Source organism: Erpetoichthys calabaricus, chromosome 6 (genome assembly GCF_900747795.2).
Source record: "Erpetoichthys calabaricus chromosome 6, fErpCal1.3, whole genome shotgun sequence".
Classification (NCBI taxonomy): Eukaryota; Metazoa; Chordata; class Cladistia; order Polypteriformes; family Polypteridae; genus Erpetoichthys; species Erpetoichthys calabaricus.
Genome location: NC_041399.2, coordinates 186,744,072 through 186,762,875, shown reverse-complemented (window position 1 = coordinate 186,762,875; position 18,804 = coordinate 186,744,072). Strand labels below are relative to the sequence as shown.

Genomic DNA, 18,804 nt, shown 5'->3' with positions numbered 1-18,804 from the left:
GATAGATAGATAGATAGATAGATAGATAGATAGATAGATAGATAGATAGATAGATAGATAGATAGATAGATAGATAGATAGATAGATAGATAGATAGATAGATAGATAGATAGATAGATAGATAGATAGATAGTTTCCATAATCTAATTAAAATTTCATATATTAAAATAGCTGAAAGACATACTGTAGCTAGCTGTAATGGCAGTTTGTTTAAAAAAAATGATCATGATCACACTCTTTGGAGCAGTATAGATGAGTTATCTGTGCAATGAAGATGCTTCAGAGGTTGTCCGGGGTGTGAAACTTTGTTCATGAGAGCTACCAGCTTTCACTCTGGTACCCCCATCTGTTTGCCCTTACCATTGCCCAGAACATCGCCTGCCTTTCTAAATAACGTGTTACGTCTGTTGGCCCCACGTGCTCTCATGGTACTGTTGTAACATATTCCTGCCTAACAGAGCACACTTGCCCAATGAAATCGCTAGCTATTCAATATTTTTCTTTTCCCTGTTACCTAGCCTTGTAAGTCAATAACTTTTACAGCCACTGACTGATAATGCAAAGGCAGAAATGTTCTGTCCATGGCAAAGTCGAGTCTAGCTGTGTTTGTTTATGGCTTCTGTGTTTGCAGCTCAGTCCAGATTTCTTCCCAGGCAATCTCTCAGGTTCCCATACCTGAATTTTTAACTTTTACTTTCTGGATATAGACCAGGAGTAAAGGACGGCTTGCATTTTTGATTATGTAGCTTCATTTGGCCCCTGCAGGCAAGACTGTTTTGTTTGGGACTAGAGAGCGCAGTTTATAAATAATGAGTGACAATGTGACTGCTAAATTGAATATTGCTCTGTGGTTTATAATGAAAAAAAAATACAAATGAGTTTTATTTTACTGTTAGAGAAGACATTTTACCCTGAGCGCAGAAATAGCTAAATAGGAGAGTTAAATGTTAAAGAGATAGATTAAACATTGCTGTAGAATCTTAATGCAGTTGAAACCTGCAGCCAATGCCACCTTTGATGACCAGACTTAATGGTCTAACCTTTAATAAGTAAATTACCTAATTTGTTACTTCTGACTTGATAGACTAGACATGAAAGAGGCTGTCTAATTAAACAGACTCACTTAGATGCAGAAATTGCTGTGTGACTACAAAATTACTTATAGTAAAAGCCAACAAACAAAATAGAAACATACATAGGCATCAGAAACATTGTGGGTCCCAATGCTCCTGGGGGGCCCAGCCAGTGCCCATTGTGCCCTGACATTAAGAAGGCCTCGCCTCCTCTTTTGTTTAGCTGTTTTCTTTACTTTACTACCTGTGCCTATGCCATAAAATACCTCATTGTTGTGATTTTGAGTTTTATTGTAGCCAGTGAGCAACTGTTTTACTTAATAGTTCTTTCATTTGTACCCTAAAAGAGTAAATGAAATGCTCAGAGTCAAAGATCAAACTTGTAACGGTGTGTGTTATGCTGCTCTCACATTAACACACTAGTCAGCAGTGCAGAATGGTGTAAATACCATGTAACATACCAAGGGCATAGATTTCAGTCAGGGCTTTTGCAGAAACTGAATACTTTCAAAGCTGGGGCACACACCAGTGGTGTTAATGTGAGGCCTTAAATCTACTCGTTTATGCATACATGACCATGCTGGAGTGCCATAAGTCCCATGATTCTTATCCTACATGTTGTTAGGCTAAGGACTCAGCTCATTGAAAGAGACACAGATTAAACTGTTTGGAGCAGAAATGTGTGTCAGAGAACATGGTTTGGAGTTGTCCTCCATATCTCTCTATTATAAAAAAAAAATCTTGCTACGATACAAGACTTTTTTCCTGCGACTAGACATGATCTTTGGAAGAGAGATCTTTTGAAGAGAGACAGAGAGACACTTTCACATCCCGTGAGACGGACAAGTCACATCATACTTACAACCTTTGGAAGCAAGTCCTGTGATACACATGCAGAGCAGGTTAGAGATAATGGAAGCAGGAAAATTCGAAAGTCTCAAAAAAATTAAAGTAAAGATCACATTAGCGCAAACAAATGGAAAATATTACTTGGTGAAATAACGGAACAACGAAAAGAGATTGCATAGTGTTTGAGGATGTGTGGGGGACAAGAGAGACAAGGCAGTGAGACAAAAGGACAGGTGCTGTACAGGCTTTTAACACTAGAATTACCAGAGTCTATGAAAAAACTCGTAGATCCGTCCCACCTTAAATCGCTTCTTAAATCCGTTCATGTGCTGATAAAAGACAAGCTGCCAGCAGCCGGCTATTCCATCCCCCCTCCGACTTAGAACGTGAACGCACTTTTCCCAGCTCATGCCTTGATTGATTGTCTGGGAGTGAACTGGAGTTTTAGAGTTGAAATAATATGATCGTTATTTGGAACACACGCATTCCATGTGTGTACCGTTTCTACAGTAATCTGTGTAAACACATTGTTAAAACAGAAACTTTTTCATATTTTAGTAATAAATGTTACAAAATGTAGGCATAAACTATAGAATGCGTAAAGCCCGAGTTCCTAAGATCAAATAAACACTTCCACAAAAGCTTCACACACCATACAACAGCTTCCGTGGCGTAGCGCGCTAAGATTTGCCTCTCGGAGTAAGTAGCTTTTCTCTGCCTCACAAACATGAGTTCAATTCCCCGCTGGGGATAAAGTGTTCTTTTTAACCTCAAACGGACATAAAATTTGTAAATTGGTATGCACTGTCAGTTAATGAGATCGTTATATTTTCATGTGGGATGCTCCTTTTAAAATATTTTTTTAACAATTGAGACTGCAATTAACATGAACAACTGTCCTTATAACTTATTTTTGTCAAGATCCATGACACACAGACAGACAGAGCACTGCGTAATAGAGAGACAGACAGGCAGAGATATACAAATAAACAGGGAAGGCACATGTACTGAAAGAAAAAAAAAATCAACATGTGCGTTGTTCCTGCAGCACTGAATAAGCTCACCCGCTCTAACATCAGCCCTCCCCCCGATCTGACTCTCTAAGTAACAGCGCAAGTACAGACGCAAACCAAGTGCATGTGTGTACTGTATAATATTAACAAAAAGAGCAGTGGGCGGACAGGCACATAGTGATGGAGAAGGTCACTGATGTAGTTTGCTGCAAGGTTGTTTAAGGCTTTGTAGGTTATTAGTAGGATTTTATATTCGATTCTGTAGGACACAGGGAGCCAGTGAAGGCGGAGCAGGATGGGTGTGATGTGCTCGCTGCTGCTGGTTCGAGTAAGGACTCTTGCAGCTGAGTTTTGAATAAGCTGGAGCTGTGATATAAGATTAGAAGGGGCACCTGCCAGTAGGGAATTACAATAATTATTGCGGGATGTGATAAAAGCATGGAAAAGTTTCTCAGCATTAGAAAAGGAGAGGAAGGAGCGAACACGGGATATGTTACGGAGTTGAAAGTAAGAAAGTTTCTTAATGTGGTTTATGTGGGCGGAATAAGAGAGGGAGGAATCAAAAATGACACCAAAATTCTTTACAGTAGACGCAGGTCTGATGAGATCACCTCCAAGATGGACTGGGAAGGAGCTCATTTTATTAAGTTGCACTTTAGTCCCAATTTGCAGGAGTTCAGTTTTGTTGCAATTTAATTTTAAAGAGTTCTGCTCCATCCAGGTTTTAATTTCACTGAGGCAGGTTGTGAGCTGAGATAGCTCTGGTGAAGTTACACTTTTAACATTGAAATAAAGTTAAGTATCATCTGCATAAAAATGATAACCCAGTCCATAGCTACGAATAATATGATCAAAGGGAAGCATGTAAATACAGAAGAGAAGAGGGCCGAGGACAGAGCCCTAAAGAACTCCTTGTGTGACTGGTGCTGAGCTGGATCTGTTGTTGCCAAGACTAACAAACTCTTGCCTATCAGTCAGATAGGACTTGAACCACTGGAGGGCAGTGCCAGAGATACCCAACATGTTCTCCATTCTGGACAGTAGAATGTCATGTCTGACAGTGTCAAATGCTGCACTGAAGTCTAATAGAATTAATATGCCAGTTTGTCCAGAGTCTGCTGCCATAAGCAAATCATTGGTTACCCGTAGCAGAGCAGTTTCACAGCTGTGCTGCGCCCTGAAACCAGACTGAAAGGGTTCCATCAAATTATTAGAAGTTAAGTAGTTAGTGAGTTGGGAAGCTACAACACGCTCAAGAGCTTTTGACAGAAAAGGTAAGTGGGAAATAGGCCGAAAGTTGTTAAGATTGTCAGCATCAAGATCAGACTTTTTTAACATTGAGGTTACAGAAGCAATTTTAAAAGTGAGCAGCACAGAGCCAGTGTCAAGGGATGAGCTTATTATTGTTGTAACAGTCGGGATTATGGCATGAATGCAGGATTTAAGTAGTGTGCTGGGGATGTGGTCCAGTACACAAGTATTCGGTCTCATCTTGCAAAGCAGGTTATTAACAAACGCAGATGTGACTGGTGAGAACTTAGAGAAGGAGCTGGATGGAGTTGTTAAACAGGGAGAGATATAAACAGATGATGTATTTATGTTAGTTGAATTATTTAGATCTTTAATTTTGTTACGGAAAAAGTGGAGGAATTTCTCACAGACTTCAGTAGAAGAGGTAGTTGGGCCAGATGTGAGTTCAAGTAGTTTATTAACTACAGAAAACAAAACTCTTGGGTTTTCGCGGCCACTTTCTATTATTCTGCCATAATGGATGTTCTTGGCAGCAGTTAGTGCTTCTCTGTAAGCTCTTTGGAGGTCAAAGAAAGCCTGGATGTGCACAGTGAGGCCAGTCTTACGTGACATTCTTTCAAGGCATCAGCCAGCTGCTTTCATAGATCACAATTCTGAGTTATACCAAGGAGCTGAATGTTTAAAGGAAACCTCCTTATGTTTTAAAGGAGCTGTTTTATCTAATGCTGAATGAAGAGCTGAGTTATAGTGGTCAACAAGACTATCTAGTGTTGATGGAATAGGTGAAGACAGTAAAAGATCAGAAATGAATCCAGAAAGGATAGAGGGACAGATATTTTTAAGGTTTCTGTAAGAAATTTGTCATTTACAGGTTAGAGGAGGGAGAGGCAATGAGACAGTGAAAAATACTGCTTTATGGTCAGAAAGTCCCAAATCAGTGCTGTAAATGTTGGTAACAGATAGTCCAGAAGTACAGATCAGATCCAATATATGACCACCAGAGTGGGTGGGAAAATCAACATGTTGTGTCAAGTTAAAACAGTCCAGTAAGGATAGGAATTCATTTTTCAGTTTAGATGTGGGGTGTCAATATGGATGTTGAAATCACCAAGAAGGATAATTCTCTGAGGTTAAGAGCTTAGGTGGGTCAAGAGTTCAATCAGATCGGATAAGAAGGATGCATTGTATTTTGGGAGACAATAAAGAACACCTGATCCTGAGACGGGACCTGATTCTGTTATTAGTTTAAGAACCAGGCATTCAAAAGACAATGGACAGTCAATTGGGATTCGTTTGATGTTTAAATCTATTCTGACAGTTACTGCAAGTCCACCTCCTTGTCTAGAGCTGCAATGTTCTATGTGGAAAGTGAATCCAGATAGTGTCACCTCCGTGAGAGATATAAATTTGTTCGGTTTTTGCCAAGTCTCCATTAAACACACGATATCAAGTTTGGTGTCAATGATGAATTCTGACAGCACCAATGCCTTGCCATTAAGAGATCTCAAATTAAACAGTACAATATTAGTTAATGAGGCTTCTTTTTGCACAGAGCCATGATCAGAGTTTATTTTCACATAATGTAAATTCGGCACACTGACACTTCTATTTCCAGGGCCATGAGGAGGACGGCGTATTCCTGAGCAAATGCCGCCAGTGGTCTTTTCATTCGCAGCCCGGCGGTGGCAGCGACCTGACCTGTACACATTTCGGGCGCTGCAAAATCCCGGCATCTTTTAGAATGTTCCAGTCAGACCATTTGCTCTGGACAAACTGTTTAATAAGAAGGAGTTTGTCATAAGAGTATTTTAGCATGATAGTTAGTGATACTTAACTGATAGCAGTGGAGAAGCAGCACAGCAGAGCCGGTAGGACAGGTGGGTGTGGTAGCGTAGATGACCGTTGATAGCAAAGCAGCAGAAAGCATAGTAGGAGGAGGTAGCAGTGATTTGGAGATTCCAGCATACAGCCATAAACAGTAACGCTGGTTATTACAGGTGCAATCACCCCGGAGCCACCAGCCAGGTTGGTATGAATATCAGATTAGTTCTTAGTCGGAGAGTACTGTAAAATGAATCGGGAGCAGACCAGAATACCAAATATAATCAAATATAATCAAGGAGACAGATTATCCCGAAGTCCTAGAATGCCAGGTACAAAGAAATGTTCGTAGGTCTCGTCCCGTGATCCACAGGTTCAGTTGTTCCCAGTCAAAGTAGAGTCCATAAAATCTGTAAATATTACCCAAATCCATACAATTCGAATCAGCTGCATCCACAAACTATACGTACAATAAACGAAATAAAACAAGCGTAAGAAAGTGTAGAATTAAGGCGAATGGTATTGGTATTATCACACACCATATAAAACAGAAATAGAAGATGTAATGCACATGTTATGAAACTTCATCCAAAAATAGCAGCAATGAGAGGGCCCTATTGAAAAAGTAACTACAAGCCTTACTGATTTACACTACCAACAAATAGAATGCTTCGGACAGAATTAAATACATCTCTAACTCTGGAAAATATTAATTACTTCACATCTGGATTCATGTCACACCTTTTTTAGTAACAGACTTTCAGGACTGGGCACATTGTATCTGGGAGGATTTTGTGTATATGTTGTGAAGAAATTAATATAGAGACAAACAGATTAAGGGTTAGGGAGCCTTCCCCATATACTGCCATAGTACAGTAAACAAATCAGTATATCACGGTCAAGTTCATGTAAACAGTTGACAACCAAGCAAGGACAAACGGAGCAATTTATGTAATCTGGACCGGAAGTAGGCGGAAGGAAGGGGGTGACATGAGCAGAAGGTGACGGAAGTGATATCATTGAAGGGCTTCCAGAAGTGAAGTCATCACGGATGGATGGATGAAAACACGTAAGTTCTTCATGTGTCGGGACGGCGTTTTCATGCGTAGAATTCAAAGTACATGATGTTTTTTTTCTTCCTTTTTCCTAGTGAGAAAATGAGAAAAGCATTAATACGCTGTCTTAAACTCCGTTCCGGTGTGTTTTCGTGCTCCATCTGGTCCTTTGGCTGCCCCTTAATCACATGTGTATGACAATTTCTATATTAACTTTTTGTGCTATATATTTTGGTGTTAATTTGTAATATATAATTTTTGCCATTTTCTGTTGTAAATAAATTCCTTTGATAATAGGGGGCAAGTTCAAATTTAGAGTATAGGTCTGATGTTGGCCTAAAGTAATCCATCCCTCATTATTAATGCATCAGTACGCTGATCTGTTAGCTACCTTGTTAACCCTAAAACATTTGGGTTTTACTATAAGTTTGCCAAGAAAAAAATTTGATTTGTATAAAGAAATACTCAGGGGCCAGAGACAAGGCAAGAACAGACAGACTAATGCTACAGCAAGCTGCTATAGTAGGCATGGGTCCAGTATAGTCCTCTCAGGTAACTTCAGGCCTAATGACCGCTGCACCTGAGGCTCCTAATCCCAGAGGAGGCTGCACCACTGTAAACTCAGAACACATTTAAGGGTGACAGTTTGTTAAAAAGCTAAAAATACAAAATAAAACGTAACTAGAACACTGGCAAGGAATGGAGAAAACAAAATTATTTAAAAAAACAGGAGTGCAGCACTGTTGCAGTCATGCAGGTATATGCTTCCTTGCATAAATATTTTTTTCTAAAGATAAAAAAAATGAAAAGTTTTAAAGTTTATGTCTTTAATTGACAGTAACACTGGAGATCTGTTGCTCACTACCAGGAATAGAAAGAAAACATTGCAACTTGAATGCATCAGAACAACATGGTATTATTTTTGCAAAATATTTGTCTGTTTATCAGGCTGGCTTGTCTGTTATAACTTTAGGCCGGCATTTACAGTTCTGCTTTTGACAAGCAGAGTGTCTTAGTCTGTACTGGTAAGGGTGGAAGCTGTTTGCTTAACAGCAATCACTATAAGTTTACTGTTTGTAATGACCTAAACAAGTCAGTAGTTATTGATTGAACATAAGTAGAATTTGGAATGGATAGCTGCCCAAAACACTATGCCATGTTAAACTTCATTGGTGATTCAGTTTTATTTGGTATCTTCCTTTACTTTATTATTAAGCCTAATAAATCAATAGTTTTTCATTTCTACTGATGGGCAAACATCTCTTGCCCTTGACAAAAAAAAATACTCAGGGCTCACTCATTTCAGCAAAACCCTGACAGTTCAGCCACATCACTTAGTCCACCTTCAAACCTTCAGAGACAGGTTACTCGATTTAACTAATTTACTGTAGGTATTGCTGATAGTGGGTGAGATACTTTCAAAGATCGGCTAAATAGTGGTAATAAAAAAATGATTATGTTTCTCATTTTACAGTATATTCTCATTGCATGTAATAAGCTAGTTCATAGCAAAGAAAATATACATTTTATATCATTCACTACAGTGAGAACTGGAGTAAAGAGTGTGTATGTACAGTAAGTATTTACTGCCACAATGACTTATGTTACATGAAATATGATTTGGTGAAGCCGTTACAAATAAAGTATCAATTCAAACATACAAATTGAGGGCAGCATAGTCCCCAAACAACAATTTAACAAAAGCACACTTAGACATATTGAATGAATTAGGGTGGAAGACTTCTTTGAAATGGATGTTGGATTCATACATTGTATACCCTCTGTACTATTATGAAATCTGTTAGTCCTGGCTGCGATTCACGTAATCAGCTTACCAAATGGAAGAAGAGATGGTTGGTAAAGGGTAGAAAAAGATCACAGTAAGTGTCAGTCTTCAAAAGCTAGGGTTAACTCTGATTTTTTTAGAGTAAAATGATAAGACAAGGTTTGGGACAAGTTTGGGATCCTGGAGGATGGCCCGTTTAACAGAAACACCCAAAGGACAAAAGAAAAAGCACCAAAAAAGGAAAAAAGATGGTGACTGCCAAGCCAGAAGTTTTCTTTCTTTTTAATTTTATTCCTTTTCAGTCATTTTGGTGTGTGTTCATACAATAATTTCTGGGTATACTTATTTACTTTATTATTTTTTAACATGCTTCTGTAAAAAGCCAAATTTCCCCATGAGGACAAATAAAGATCTATCTATCTATCTATCTATCTATCTATCTATCTATCTATCTATCTATCTATCTATCTATCTATCTATCTATCTATCTATCTATCTATCAAGAGGGTAACATTTATGCTGTCCAAAGCTGTTATTTGTTCTTTTGGGGCAAGTAAAAAATCTGTATTTTGACACCCCATTTCTGAATCTGCCTTAACGTTGAAACTGAGCCTAAAAAACCCACCGCTATTCTATAACATTTAAAAATATCAAAAACAGTAAAGGAGTTGTAGTTTAAGTAAGAGTTCAGTGTCCACTTAGTTCAGATTTAAAAAAGAGTTTGAAAGTGTATACAAAAGTTCACAACTTGTAAACTGCTGAGCTGTGCATGTTAATTGTCCTTCTGAGACTTTCCGATATTTGTTTCAGTCAGTAGAGTGGTTCTACAAGATGGAGATGGGTGATGTGTTGCGTGTTGATTAGCACATGAAAGTCAGAATTTCACTGTATTCTGTAAACCTATAAACGACTCCTTTCACTTTTACTTTACTGTTATCCCTTTGTTATTTCTGGGATTTAGAGCAATAGAAGAATGTGATTTACCACTTGTTTCCTGACCCGTACGTAAGCAAAGAAACCTTTTACTACATTATGATGCTGTTTCCAAAAGAAAACAACATTACTAAAATGCATTCCTATGCAAGCGGTAAATTTCCTCTAGTATTAAAATGCTCTGGATGACAGCTATTAACAACAATGATCTTAAAATATTTTACAACCTTTTAGATGTCGTAAATAAGAGACATTAAAAGTTCACCTCCAGAATAGATGCCCTTGTAACAGAAGACCTCTTTGAGTTGTTACTTGAACTTGCTAGCTCTTAAAAAATGACACATTCAGTATCAAAGCTTGCTTTCAAGTGGAAAGAGTATAATGATTATAAAAAAGTCTCCCAATTTAACTGAAACTATTTGAATTTTGTATCTTTTTTCAGTTATATGCAAACATCTGCTGTGTTTTTTAAAGTTGTGTGAGGAAAATGTGTGATTGTTGGACCATGCACGACACGCACCATCACAGAAACTTAATATTGTTTACTTTCTTTGTGTGGAAGATAGGTCACCTTAAAATTCTTCTTCTTTCCCCTGCATTTCCTTCTTTGTCAGCCTTCTTGCTGATTTCCAGTCAAGTAGTTGGCTTCAAACTGTACTGGATCTCTGCCTGAATTCACTCACGCCTCTCTTTAATCCTCTCAGTGGTGTCTCATTAAGCTCTTTGGACAAGAATATGTAATTATATCTTTTGCAAAGTTCTAAAAACATTATTATTCATTTACAAGTAGTCCACAATGTGTTATAAGCACTATTTTCTGTATGATTTGCTGTAATATTGATTATTTTGTAAGGGCAATCTTATCAAATTCAATTAAACTCAGTTTCTCTTTATAGAAAGATCTACTGTAGGTGTGAAAGAGGCATTAACCTTACTAGCAGCTGTTAATTAGACATATATAAACAAAATACCTGTGTGTGTGTGCGTGTGTGTGTATGTGTGGGGAGCAGTCCACTCTGCTCACGCTCAACCACAGCCACTAGATGGCGCATGCATGCATCTATGTTTAAATTTTTTCGGCATGCACCTCACTTCTCACTACAAAAGACCTGTGTGCAGCAAACACCGCCATACAACAGTGACATCATGCTAATGGCACAGATGAAGAGATACAACATTAAAATGAAGCAAACCCCACATCTCAACAACATGTAAATGAAACACCTCAGCAACGGAGGACAAGGCTTTAAGTTTTCACTAAAAATATTGTCTATCTTGAGGTACATTCTCAAGACAAAGATTAATAGGAGTCATATGCCAACAATATGGTTAAGATATGGTATCACCAGTGGGGCAGCAAACACAGGTGGATCCACATTGTCTGCCCTGGATAATCTTTAAGAGTTAGCTGACCTGTCTCCACAGCTCCAATCAGCTAGTGATTCATAAATGTTATAGTAAATATCACATTCATTTTCTTTTGTATTGTTAATGTTTTTTAAACACATATGTTCACTAAATAGTCTTTGTTTTATTTTTACAAGTGCTGTGTAAGTTGTTCACGTACCTTTACAGTTAGCGAGTGAGGGATGTTCTTGTTCCGGATTTTGTAGCAGCTGTTAGACCCTTCCTTAAAAACAGTGATGCACCCATCCACTCATTTTCAAACAATCACAATAAACTGTCAACAGTGGGTTTGCATATCTCCCTACTCCCTGCATCAGAATTAAGTGAGAACATGCCTTTTGATCTTGGTTCTTAGGTTTCTGGAAGATAAATTAATCCGACTTACTGGTAATGAAGCTGAAGTGCTCCAGTTTTTAAGGAATCGCCTGCTTAGAGTGTGGAATTGTAAATGAGCACAGACATTGTTTAAAATACTTATTTTATTTTTAATTTGCTTTATACGCTGCACTTTAATAAGACAAGAAGTTTTGTTACTCTGAATCTGAAAACTCTGGTCTGACATTGTGTTCAGCAGCACAGGAGCGCCGCAGGGGACTGTACTTTCTCCGGTCCTGTTCAGCCTATATACATCGGGCTTCCAATATAACTCGGAGTCCTGCCACATGCAAAAGTTCGCTGACGACACTGCTATTGTGGGCTGCATCAGGAGTGGGCAGGAGGAGGAGTATAGGAACCTCATCAAGGACTTTGTTAAATGGTGCGACTCAAACCATCTACACCTGAGCACCAGCAAAACCAAGGAGCTGGTGGTAGATTTTAGGAGGCCCAGGCCCCTCCTGGACCCCATGATCATCAGACGTGACTGTGTGCAGAGGGTACACACCTATAAATACCTGGGAGTGCAGCTGGATGATAAATTGGACTGGACTGCCAATACTGATTCTCTGTGCAAGAGAGGACAGAGCCGGCTATACTTCCTTAGAAGGCTGGCGTCCTTCAACATCTGCAATAAGATGCTGCAGATGTTCTATCAGACGGTTGTGGCGAATGCCCTCTTCTACGCAGTGGTGTGCTGGGGAGGCAGCATAAAGAAGTAGGATGCCTCACGCCTGGATAAACTGGTGAGGAAGGCAAGCTCTATTGTAAGCATGGAGCTGGACAGTTTGACATCCGTGGCAGAGCGATAGGCGCTCAGCAGGCTCCTATCAATTATGGAGAATCCACTGCATCCACTAAACAGTGTCATCTCCAGACAGAGGAGCAGCTTCAGCGACAGACTGCTGTCACTGTCCTGCTCCACTGACAGACTGAGGAAATGCGACTATGCGACTCTTCAATTCCACCGGTTTTGGGGGGGGGGGGGGGGGGGGGTGTCAGGTTTGGGGGTGAACATTAACATTATTCAAAGTTATTGTCTGTTTTTACCTACATTTTTATTACTCTTTAATATTGTTTTTTTTTGTATCAGTATGCTGCTGCTGGAGTGTGTGAATTTCCCCTTGGGATTAATAAAGTATCTATCTATCTATCTATCTATCTATCTATCTATCTATCTATCTATCTATCTATCTATCTATCTATCTATCTATCTATCTATCTATCTATCTATCTATCTATCTATCTATCTATCATGTTTTAAAAAAATCTTTAAAAAAGTAATAAAGTAAGGGAAAGTAGAAGCGATTGACAGTTACTAGCCTCCCTTATACAGCAGACTGGAGACATCAGTGATTGTGAACCTTTTAAACTCCTTTCAGCAGCCCACTCCCCCTTATCTGGCTCTACTAGATGGGAATGGTATTTTAATTGAAAGATACCAGATCACCATTATATTTGCGAACAAGCAAATACCAGTAATGGTACTTTCACACTAACAGCAGAAACCAAAACTTCAACTTCACAAGCAAGAACTCTATGAAAAGTAATTGCATCAAGTTCAGTACAGTACAGTAGGTAGTTAGAAGTCTTCTTCTTCTTTCAGCTGCTCCCGTTAGGGGTTGCCATAGCGGATCATCTATTTCCATATCTTTCTATCCTCTGCATCTTGCTCTGTCACACTCATCACCTGCATGTCTTCACTCACCACATCCATAAACCTCCTCTTAGGCCTTCCTCTTTTCCTCTTCCCTGGCAGCTCCATTCTTAACATCTTTCTCCCAATATACTCAGCATCTCTCCTCTGCACATGTCCAAACCAACAGTAGGTAGTTAGAAGATATTGAAGAAATTACTGCATTACTAAATGTTATTTTTACTCATTTTGTTACTCTTGTTTGACATTTTTTGGTTCGCTGTTACCCTGAACAGGATGCAGTTTCTGCCAACTTCCATTAATACATATCTGTATGCAGCAGTTCATTATGGATTGAAGTTTTCAAGTCATGTTGAATACTGTCAATAAGTGCTTTTACTTTGCCTGCTCTCCAGTACACTTACGATTTCAATTTGCATAATAAACAATTATTGCATAAAGCACATCCACAAAAAAGAAAATCTAATCAGTTAAAGTGAGTGATTACAAAGAGCATGCAAAGCAATAATGATTCGAGGACACACGTCTCATCTGTGTGAATCATTCAGTGCTAGCGGCAGCACTACAGCATTGTTGAGTCATTATGCAGTTGCTACAAGTTCGACATACAGAGCAGTAACCAATGTGGCGAAATAATTTAACAGATTTTTCCAGGTACCTTAAGCAGAAAAATGTAATAAATTTAAACAGGAACCAGACCTAGCCTTATTTCTCCTGGTTCCTGACTGCTGATGGAAAGATGATATATACATTTGTTGTATAGTTAGCTTAGGAATTTCCCAATTTCTAGGAGTAAAAGAGACTTTACATAAAATCTTTAAGAATATCACTCAGTTCTCTAGGATCTGAGTCATCTGTGTAAGATCTTAGAAAGCTAATGTTTAATGTTAAATTTATATAGTGTTTGCTTACTTTTTGTCATGTCATAGTTACTAGGATATGGTATAGTCTTTCAACCCCGTAAGTTAACATGATATAGAAATGTCTTAGCTATATTTGAAGAACAGAAGTACTAGGGTTTGTACCATGTTAGCCATTATGAATGTAGAGAAAAGTCAAGCAAAATGACACCTTTTATTGGCTAACTAAAAAGATTACAATAATCAAGCTTTCGCGGCAACTCAGGCCCATTCTTTAGGCAAGATAATTAAGCCAGTTAGGAAATAACCTTACTGGTAGCATAGACTATTAGCTATATTTGCTAATAGGAGATGGCATGCAGTTTTCCACCGTGTCTAACGTGCTTATGTGATTAACTTGCTTAACGTGCCTCAAGTACAACTGTATGACCAAACTTAGAGAAACTAAACAAAATTTAAAAGCTTTAAACAAGAACTTTTCTTTTCTTTGCTCTATCAATGTTTTCTCTATTTTTGTGTGAACCGTTTTGCTTTGAACTTTTCCTAAAACTTTTAAAACTAAGATATTTGTCTATGGAATTATTTGATCACGTATCACACTGGAGCTTGACTCATCCTACAAAGCAAACTAAAAGCTGTAGAACTTTGGTAATTTTGGGTAAGTGCAGCTACAATCAGCATATTCAGTTTAATTTTATGGGGACAAAAAGTACAGATTTACATTTATTTGCTTAGCAGACTCTTTTATCCAAAGTGACTTACAAAAGAGGTAAATAATCGAGTAACATCAGGCTAGAGCCTGATTGTTCAGCCATTGTAATAGGAATGGTAACAAAACTTGATTGCCACAAGTGAAGAGATGTAATAACTCATACTCAATAAAGCAGTTACACTTAAATAGATAGATAGATAGATAGATAGATAATAGCCAAGAATATAAAGTATCACAGCACAAGGCTGTTTTTTTCTTTAGAATTAGACAGATATTCACAAAACAGATGGGACTTCAATTGCTTCTTGAATACACTGAGGGAGTCAGCAGTACGGATGGAGGTGGGCAGCCCGTTCCACCATCTTGGAACCATGCAGAAAATGAGACTGGATTGAGACTTGATGCCATGTAGAGGTGGCATCACCAAATGCTGTTCCCTGGCGCACCTGAGTGGGCGAGAAGGAGCATAGCACTTCATCAGTGTCTCCATATACTCAGGTGCTGACCTATTGACTACTCTGTAAGCAAGCATCAGGGGTAAGAGGAGAATGCTCCCTGTGGAATTTTCATCAGTAACGTCCCTCTCGGGACTGTCCTTGATCGTATTATCTTTTTTGATTTATATTCATGACATTGATTGTGGAATAGTTAGTACATTTGTGAAATTTGCAAATGGGACTAAAATTAGAGGAATGGCAGACACTGAGGAAGCAGCAAAAAGAATTTCAAAAGACCCAAACGAGCTTCATAACTGGAGATGAACACTTGGGAAATGCAAAGTGCCACACGTGGGCAGAAGGAACATCAATTATAAATACAAGATGTTAGACCTTGCCCTAAAGAAAATAACCACTGAAAAGGATTTAGGGGTTTATGTTAACACATCATTTTCATCATCTGAACAATGTGCAGAAGCAACTAAAAAGAGAAATAAAATGTTAGGTTATATAATAAAAACTGCTGAATATAAATTGAGGAACATTACGCTTCGACTATATAATGCATTGATGAGATAGCAAATAGCAAATTTTGTGTAGTTCTAGTCACCACACTACAAGAAAGACTTAGGGTTAGGGTTAGGGTGCATTCCAGGACTTAACAACATGTTGTACAATTTAGTCTCAAGCAGAGGAGACTGTGTGGGGGCCTAAACCAGGTCTTCAGAATCCTCAAAGGCATTCATAAAGTAGATCCAGCAGAATTCTTCCAATTTAATGGTGAATCATGTACTCAAGGACATCCGTGGAAATTAAGGGGAAGTGCATTTAAGACTGAAGTCAGGAAATACGTCTTTATGCAAAGAATTGTGGGAATCTGGAAAAAAAAAAAGAGACATGTAGTTGAAGCAAAAACCTTGACAACCCTTAAGAATTATCTGGACAAGATATTTGGACAGCTTAACTTTTTGGTAAACAAACAAACTTGATGGACTCACTGGTTTCTTCTCGTTTGTCAGATTTCTTATGCTCTTATTTATCACTTGTATCTTATCCCAAGATAAACATTTTGCCATGGGTTTATCCACTCGCTCCCTTTTTCACTTCTGCTTCTTAAATATTCCCAGAACCTTTCTCCACATAGTTTTGGGTTGTCACTCCCTAGTGCTTGAGCATTTCAAATTTTCTCTCTTCAATACCCTTTGTTCAAATCCCTGTCAGATCTCATATTTTCCTTATCCCGGACCTTCACACAATCTCACTCGGCCCAATCCAGCAGAGGTTGTTCTCTCTGGGTGCCATTGCTGCCAAATTGACATTGTCCTCTTCTGTTTCTGTTGAGTCATGTAAATCTTTCTTTACCCTAACATTTCATGAACTGTTGGCTTTGATGATTGGCCCCAACATCAGGGAATCAAGCTTGTGGGTATCAGGTAGCTAGTGATGACAGAAACTTGTCCTCCCTGTTGCCTTTTCAAACTGTCTGTGGACCTCTGCTCTTTATGATTGATTGTGTAGACTCCATTTAGTCACTTTCTCCATTTATATTTATTATAGGGTTGGAGTGTGTTTTTTATCTTGCAATTTCTTGTATAATGCCTCACTGTAACTTTCAGAAAAGTCAGAAGTTTTCTTTCTTTTTAAATCATTCTTCCTTATTAGTCATTCTGGTGTGTGTTCAGATCATACTGTGTGTTTGTGTATATATATTTATATTTATTCACCTAACTATTACTTTTTTATTGTCTCTGGGGTCAAATAAAGTTCTATCTATCTATCTATCTATCTATCTATCTATCTATCTATCTATCTATCTATCTATCTATCTATCTATCTATCTATCTATCTATCTATCTATCTATCTATTTCAAGAGTTTATGTAAAAAGCCAAATGTGTCTGTATTTTTGTTTATCTGTTTATGTATGTATTTATTTAAAGAGCTTTTGTAAAAAGCCAAATTTCCCCCAAGGGACAATTAAAATTCTGTCTAATCTGTTTCTTTTTTATTTCTTTTATTCTCTTCAATTCATTATTGTTCACAAAAAAGAGACATTTTACATAAAATACGTTTGGAAATGTGCACCTATGTTGAGTTCCTCAGTAGGACAGATAGTCAAAGAAACAGGAAACCATATAAAATTCACAAAGATTTGTCATTCATACCTAGTTGTAGTTTCACAGAAGTTTTCTAAGAATGAATATTTTCTCATATGTCCAGTGTCATACCATTTTATCGGTTCACCACTTTATTATAAATATTTATTGTTCTTTAATGTATTACCATTGTGTTATCTTCTTTTAGGGATATTATCTGAGATGGGAGTGACTTTTGCTGAGGCAGTGAAAATGGCACCTGAACCAACGCAAGTCGTGACACCAACACCAGGTGCAGAACAGGTAGGAGAGCATTTTATGTTTTTTTATTTTATTTTTAAGTTATATCCTGCTTGTCCTATCACTGCTCATGAACAGCTCTGTGAAGGATTTATAGTAGTTGTGGTAGTAGTAGTATCAGCAGTAGTAGTTGTATTGTCATGTGTACAGAGTACAACTCTTTTGCATGTCCAACCAACATGCAACGTTTTGCCACTCTGTGACACCATCACAAATTAGAATCCATCAAATTACACAGCCTTTTTCCATCCAATATTAGATGATAACCATAAGTACTGAATAGTTTAATGGATGCAGTGTTTGGGGTCCGCATCCCAAGTCTGTTTGCAGTATGTTTGAGAGGTCCTGCATGAGAGGCTTTAGCCCTTAGAGACTCTAAATTAGAATAAATGAGTTAGAGAACCTTACAGTATGTTAAGTCAGTCAGTCCAGATATCTTCTTCAAGGTCTAATAATGCACTTCTGCAACCAAACCGTACAAGAATGGAGTTTGTAAATTTAGCAGATTGTTTTATGTAGTTTTACTTCAGGTAGAGAGATCTTGACAGATTCAAAGTGAATAATAGTAGTATTTATTAATACCTCACTAAAGTAAGATGAAACACCATTTAATATGGACTGCCTAGAAGACACACTTCTTCTTTCTTTTAAACGGTTCTCTTCTGTATTTGTTGAGTGCACTTCATAAGATGTGGCATATTGCAAGAAAGAGTAAACTCCATGCTGTATAACTGAAATTCTGCATTTCAAAATCTCAAGTTTTGTGCAGTCAGAGAAAACGTAAGAGCTACCACAACTTTGTATTTATACAGTAACATTCCAGGTCATATACAGTAATTCTTAAAAAATTTGTTATCACATTCTTGTTACAGTTGCTTAAGGTGTCTAGTAACTGTTTGGATCAGATACTGCCCTTGATCTTATGAACATAACACTCACAAGAATGAAATGGTCTAATCTTTCTTTTACCACTACTCCATCAATGAAAAGTGCAGAGGACTTAAACACTGTATCTGCTGAAGAAGGGCGTCTGTTTCTTCTGCTATCACTTTCCAGCCTTCACATGGTCAGCTGCAGGTGGCTTTGCCTGCAGAGAGCCATGTAGTGTTTATTTCCCCAGGGTATCACATTGTTGCTTTGGGAATGTTCTGTAAGAGGTCAGTTTCTAATATAGCCATCT

General features: G+C 38.1%; 1 protein-coding gene across 2 annotated transcripts in view; it reads left to right on the top strand.

The window, feature by feature from the left end:
• Positions 1–18,804, top strand: part of xylb (xylulokinase homolog (H. influenzae)) — a 353,065-nt gene that overhangs the window by 298,202 nt on the left and 36,059 nt on the right. For both annotated transcript variants that reach the window (XR_007935308.1, XM_028804172.2), the window contains one exon: positions 17,533–17,627. Coding sequence is in view for 1 of the 2 variants with exons in the window: in XM_028804172.2 (XP_028660005.1) it covers positions 17,533–17,627 (95 nt within the window). In the remaining variant the exon portion in view is untranslated. The remainder of the gene's footprint in view (positions 1–17,532; positions 17,628–18,804) is intronic.